The 6,839-nt window shown below is 32.3% G+C and overlaps 1 protein-coding gene across 1 annotated transcript in view; it reads left to right on the plus strand.

The window, feature by feature from the left end:
- LOC118200602 (coiled-coil domain-containing protein 73-like) overlaps window positions 1-5,483 on the plus strand; it is a 71,957-nt gene extending 66,474 nt beyond the window's left edge. The window contains exon 10 of the mRNA XM_085815256.1: window positions 4,678-5,483. Coding sequence (XP_085671382.1) covers window positions 4,678-5,310 — 633 coding nt within the window. The 3' untranslated portion in view covers window positions 5,311-5,483. The remainder of the gene's footprint in view (window positions 1-4,677) is intronic.
- Window positions 5,484-6,839: the final 1,356 nt, after the last annotated feature.

Raw genomic sequence — 6,839 nt, forward strand, 5'->3', positions numbered from 1 at the left:
AAATCTGAATTAATATCAGCATTATGTTTCTCCTTCAAATGTGCCTCAAGACGACCTAGTTTCATTGATTCGTTGGTCAGGCATTAATGGCATGAAAGACAAAAGTTGACCGTTTAATGGACCGTTTAATGGACCAAGTTATAAATATGCCTCCGAATACCGACGAACGTTTTTTTTTTTTTTTTTTTGCTTGCACCTCTCATTTCACTAAGGAGCTGAAAGAAATAAATATAAGATCAATATAAACAAAGCTGAAAGCAGCTGCTGTTGCCATTCAAGGAAAGAATAATATACCAGTTGTCATTCCTGCAGTAAAAAATAAAATAAATTCGTTGGCTAAAATGCGCGAGAAACGTCTGGAAACCATAATGTGTCAGTTATTTAAATACCTTTAAAAGCATTTAAATGTCCATGTCTAAAGCTCGAATTCTTTATAAAATATTTAAAATCACCGCAATTTAAAAACTTTTTTACGTATCACTTACATTTTTCTTTATTTTGGGGAATAAAAAATGAAATTTCGAAATATTTTGACTTCATGAAACATATTTAGAACGTCCTTTATTCCCTTAAACTCTGGACCAGTCCATTTTCGAATTGCCCCCCCCCTTAAAGTCGCATTGCCCCCTTGTGGGGCGTGGGCTCCACGTTGGGAAACACGGCTTTATTATCTTATCTAATCGTTATATCCGATCTCGTTCATTTGCGTTTTTGCAGCTGAGGATGGTGGTTCGGTAAAACCATCGAAACTAGTCCTGTGAAAATTTGAAAATATAACGCTGATTTTTGTTGTTTGACTTCTGCATTAGTAATTCTACCTTAGTTAATAGTAAAGAATGAAAAAGAATGAAACGTAAACAGTGAAATTTCCTTTGCCAATATTTACTGATAGTTTAAGGCTTATGCTAAAATTGTAAATTTCATAAAGGGAAAGAAAGACGAGGTACATGACATATAATAATAAATGTAGAAATTCAGTATAGTATGAAGCCAATATATTGAGCGCTATAAAGGTTAACGTATATGCATTAAGTCAAGTTATATACAGAAGAGAAAAGGAAACCAAATCGATGTAGGTTCGGAAGTAAATGTAAATACTAAACAGTATACTCTGTGCTGTGCTTACTACATATCTATATGTAGCTGATGCTGCTTGCTTTTCTAATGCAATAGTTTGCTTGTCCAGTAGGGACGAGTAAATGAAAAATGAAACTCTATAGTAGCAGTTCGTAGGGAACTATTTTTACCTTACAGTACAAAGGAAAAAAACTTAAATACAATTAGAACGTTTTCTGCTGTTCCTTGTAGTTAATATATATATGATAGTGAAATACTGCTGTAAACATAAGAAGCATATAAATAATTTAAAAAAGCTATAAAATAAAAAAGTGATATTAAGTAAATAAATTAATAAGAATAAATGTACAAAATAATATCCGAAAATTTTACTAAAACCAATCCATAGTGAACTGTAGAGAATAGTATATTAGGTACTGGTGCCAATGCTGACTATGTAATTACACTAAAGTATGTTATTGTATATTAATAATTAAATCCTATACATATTTTACTAAATATCTACTAAATTATCTACATTACATTGTTGAATATTATGTACAAATAGAAATTCTTATATTTTACTAAGTCTTACTAGTCCAAAGTTAGTTCATAGTAATAAACTTCTGAGTAGTTGGAGAAAAACCCTACAGACTTTCCATTCTTGCTGTATTGAAAGAAGCCTTGTAAGATAAAATTACAAGTAGTTAAGGAATTATTCAGCTCCATAAATAGTTTTAAGATAGTCTCTAAGCGTCATCCTCATTATCTGCATAAAAGTTTGATCAATTTAAACAGAAAGTTATTCGCAGCAGTTTCTTTTTGGGCAGTGTCTTGCGATCTTCTCTATTTTACCAAGGACTATTCTATTTTTGAGTGTGCTCTATTTTACCAAAGACTACTCTATTTTTGAGTGTCCGTATTGGCAAGGCGCAGTCCGCTGTTTTCTTCAAGTGCCACACTCTCGTATTAACAGAGTGAAAGTAATAATGGTTCTTCTCGCCTTCTCTTCGCACTCTCAGAAGGGAGTATCCCTAAGTCTGAATCTCTCGAGGTATATTGAGAATGGGCCATGACCTGGCAGGTGTTACTAGTACGGTGAGTCTTGATTCCGTGCTAACTTTTGGTTAGAAGGCGAATGTCTTTTGCGCCTATCTTTGCCTCTAACTATCTATTTTGTCGATTTTGTAGCAAGCTTGGGAGATCTGCTATTTTAATACGAGACCAAGGAAAGTTTAGTAACTTGTTCAAGCAAATCAGTTCTATTAGCTGCTTATTTGAGCAGGAGGTCCGCAGCTTTATTGCCTGAAATGCCTGTATGAACGAAAACCCATTTTAGAGCGGATCTTTGTGAAATAGCCGAGTGCAAAGCCAGACTTTTTGAATTCAGTATATCAAAGGACTTCTACTGTTTTGCCCTGCGATAGCTGTCAGACTTGATTGCTGTGTATGGAAAATTTCTGCTGATGATACGTGTTGTGTGCCTGCTGCTGACATGTATTAGCAAAACAACAAATAAACAGAAACTTGAATATCGTGTATCATTACACTTCATATAATAGTTTCGAAAATTCTTAAAACTATTACTCGGAATAAAATTTTGATCATCAATTCGTATTAATCAAGAGTCTGCGTTAGCGATAGAATTTACTCCATATTGTTGGAGAAAATAAAAAAACAAGTTTATTTTTAAAACCATTTCCAGAATTTCATGTCATGAGACACCTCAAATGATTAACAACACTCTGTGCAATATATCTGCATGCTTTGGGTGAAAAACATAATGCTTAAGTTATTAAATTCTTAACATTAATTAAGCCCAATTCTTCAAAATGAGTGGAATTTATGGTAGGTTGCTATTTTTGACAAAATAAAATACAGTTGACAGTTAAAAAATACTGTTTAAGATATCAAAGTCTTTTATTTTGGACAAATAGTTAGGAAGGCAGTTTATAACAATAAAGCGTAGGGAGGCGGCACTTTTTATCTTGACTAAGGATTTTGATTAAAAAAAGGGAGGAGGATTCTATTTGCTTTTGAGGTGGACTACAAAAGCGCCTACATAGCTATATATATAGCCTTTTACTACTGAAATTGAGCCCTAAATGAAACTATTAGTCTTCAACTATTACCTCCTGTTGTGTCATTTCTTCATTCAGGATCTGTCTTTCTATTTGCTTTTGAGGTGGACTACAAAAGCGCCTACATAGCTATATATATAGCCTTTTCCTACTGAAATTGAGCCCTAAATGAAACTATTAGTCTTCAACTATTACCTCCTGTTGTGTCATTTCTTCATTCAAGATCTGTCTGCTTCTTTTAACATTTGGCTGCTTCCAAGATATCCAGTCTCATGTTTCGAATTATCAACCACAATTAATTTCTATATGACTTAATTAAATTAACTATTTTTTAATAAATCGTTTATGACAGTTACTGACTTTTGTATGATCATTGGTCCTTTTGGATCTTAAGCTAGTTCTTAGATTTACTATCTATTATTCACGGTATCAATTATGTTAAAATAATGAATTTTACTGCATTTACATTCTGGTTTATGAATTTAGTATTTAATATATTTGTGTGATATCCCAATATTCAGTACATTTGTGTAAAGATAGTAAAATTTGTAAGTAGTTAAAATTAGTTCTATGTAAGTTCAACATAATTTATCGTAATAACGAATCTTCTGATTTCCATTTAACTATGAACTGCTTATTAGATAACTAATTGTATGACGACAAAGACCTGAACATTTCGTTTGAAGGTATGAATTAATTACTCGAATGAAAAGAGGTAAAATGTTACCATAATTAATAGGTCCAGAACTACATTAAATAGCTTGCAAATAATTTACTAATAAATATTATGTCAATACGTCTCTTACTATAATTCTTATAACTGATACACATTTTATTTAACTCGATACGAAAGGGGTTATTATTAAATATTATTTATCACATGCACTCATATATGAAGTTATTTACTATTTTGCTACTTTCCTGATTTGCTTATAGCTACTTAGCTCAACTTTATGGTTTGGTTTGATGATCATGGCAAAGAACTCAAGGGCTATCTGTCTAACGGGAGGGATGTCTTTATGGAGGACTTTTAAGGGAAACTGTCTCCTACACACGTTACACATGCGGAAAACCACGAAAACGCCCATGCAGTCAGCCCACTCACCAGGATTTCATCCCCGGACCGAACTACCAGTGTTCAATAATTTTACCCCTCTGCCGCTGATGGACCCAAGAGCTGAACTTTATAAATTACCGAAATAGTCTTTTTTTAATAATGCAGAGAAAATTTGATGATATCTTGATGAAATTTCTATGATCACACTTAAAATAAATACCTTTATTGATCCTAAAAATTGAATAATTTGTATATTATACAAATTAGACAAAATTCATAATAAAGACTATAAATATGTTTCATTAAAACAAAAATTTAAATAATTTATATCACTCTGTAACCAAATGAAAATAACTTATTATATTTTATATTGCTTTATAACATTATTATATATTATTATATTTTATACTGCATATTCTCAGCCTACAAATTCTATTATATAAGTATAATCTGAGACATATTATTTGTTATCTTTTTATATAGACAGCAGAAATTAAAAATAACACAACGACGGAAACTCAGACTGAAGACGTTTCGGATGGAAAAGAAGAAAGATCGTGTCTTACCAGTCATATGGGTGTTAACTTTATAACACCATCAATGGAAATGTTATCACCAGCGAAAAAAAAAATATGTTCAACATCGAAATTTGCATTTTCGGATGGCTTGAATAAGTATGTAAGCAAAACTTTGAAAGAAATTACTAAAGAACATCTTCCTTATTTACCTGATAAATTTACTGCACTTGAGGTAAGAAAGGAAGAGATAATTCTAAGCGAAGTTATGAAAAGGAAGCATGACATGATTGAAGAAGATAAAGAGCTTCCATTGATCTCAAACAAACATGAGCTCAAATCTGTACTCTATACTTCTGATACTGTAGGAAGCAAAGATGCGTGTATCGCCATTGACTCTGATAATTCAAAAGAAAATTCTATACATGTTGACGATGAGAAAAATGAAGTTAATTCTTTAAAGGATGGTAATATAAAAAGCGATAGTATTATTAAGAATTCTTATGAATTAACCGCACTTAACGAACAACCTAATAAAACTAAAGAAAATGAAACTGATAATGAAAAGAAGAATGAGCAGTTTCGTGACATAAGTGGATAAAATCATGCTTTCCAGTGATAAAAGGAATTGAAACAGTGAAATTTTTTGCGTATGTTATTTTTATGTTCTTTAAAGCAATGTTACATGAAAATGTATTTAGTGTATTGTGTTAATATTCTTTCTGATGTATGGATGAAAATCTTCGGCTCCAAATAAAAAAGGTTTTTTTTTAATGTAAGTCTGAAAAAAATTTGTTAAATCAATACCTTTGAAGAAGTCCTTAAAATTTGATCTTCTATCAGCTAATTAGGTCTTTTTAAAGTTTAAACCTGCAAACATTATATTTTAAACATTTGGCGAAGTTTTAAAGCAATATATAATACAATAAGAGAATATTTTATTTTTTGAGTTGTACCTTTCACTAGAATAGCCCTCTAAAGTAGCCAGTACTTTTCTGCACGTAATTAATTATGATATCCAGTGTTACCTGCAGTCACAGGTTTTGAGGTGACCACCTCTACAGAAGACCAAAAATTGTTTGGAATTGTGAGCAGTTATTTGAGAGAAGTATCATTCGGAATGCATTAAATTTGCCGCGAATAAAATATCGCGAAATTTAATTGCATTAACTGCATTAGAACTTCTCAACACTGCCAGAGATTGGGCTTCTGTTTCAGTTAAAATTTGCCTTGTATGATTTGTTGCTGCCTGTATTTTAAAATATTTCCAAAGTGAGCATTATCACTGAAAATGCTTTTGATGTAAGTTGTCAATGTTTTATCTGGGTGATGTATCACATGATGCTTTTCATCTTACCCCATTTTGCACTAATTTCGAGGATTAGAGAAATATCTTATTTTCTCATACTCTGAAAATACGTTCTCGACAGTAATTTGTGTTGTTGCCTTGAAGTTGTTCAGTTCTTTCCTACTGAGCTCATATTTACAGTTATCTAGTTAAGTCTTTCACATCTCTGCTGTTATCTATTTATACCCATGGTTTTACATAATGACAATATTGTTACGTATTTTCTATTTATTTAGTTTTCTATTTTTAATATAATTGTTATTAAAATTGTTTTATATTCCCGTGCAATGCAGCACGAGACTTATTTGAAGAAAAAGCTACGCCGAAATAATTAAATACAGGAGCACGCGCTTTAATAACAAATATCTCGTAATTGTTTCCTAGGGCTTTGCACCTACTATAGAAAATTCGTGAAGGACTTTTCTTCCATTGCAAGACCCCTTCACAAGCTGACAGAGAGAACAAAAGTTCTTGTGGACAAAAGAATGCGAGGATGCATTTAACAACTTAAAGAAACCTTTAACATCTGCTCCAATCCTGACGTATCCTCAGCTCGACAGATCATTTATTCTTGACACAGACGCGAACAATGAAAGTGTCGGTGCTGTTTTGTCCCAAGAAATAGACGGCCAAGAACGTGTAGTAACTTACTAGAGCAAGTGCCTGTGTAAACCAGAGAGGAATTACTGTGTTACCAGGAAACAGGTGCTCGCCAAAGTCTTAGAACATTTCCGTCATTATCTATACGGTAGATAATTCCTGCTCCTCACGGATCATGCATA

This window comes from Stegodyphus dumicola, chromosome 4, assembly GCF_044657685.1.
Source record: "Stegodyphus dumicola isolate Sdum_Otavi_A_Nest chromosome 4, ASM4465768v1".
Lineage (NCBI taxonomy): Eukaryota > Metazoa > Arthropoda > Arachnida > Araneae > Eresidae > Stegodyphus > Stegodyphus dumicola.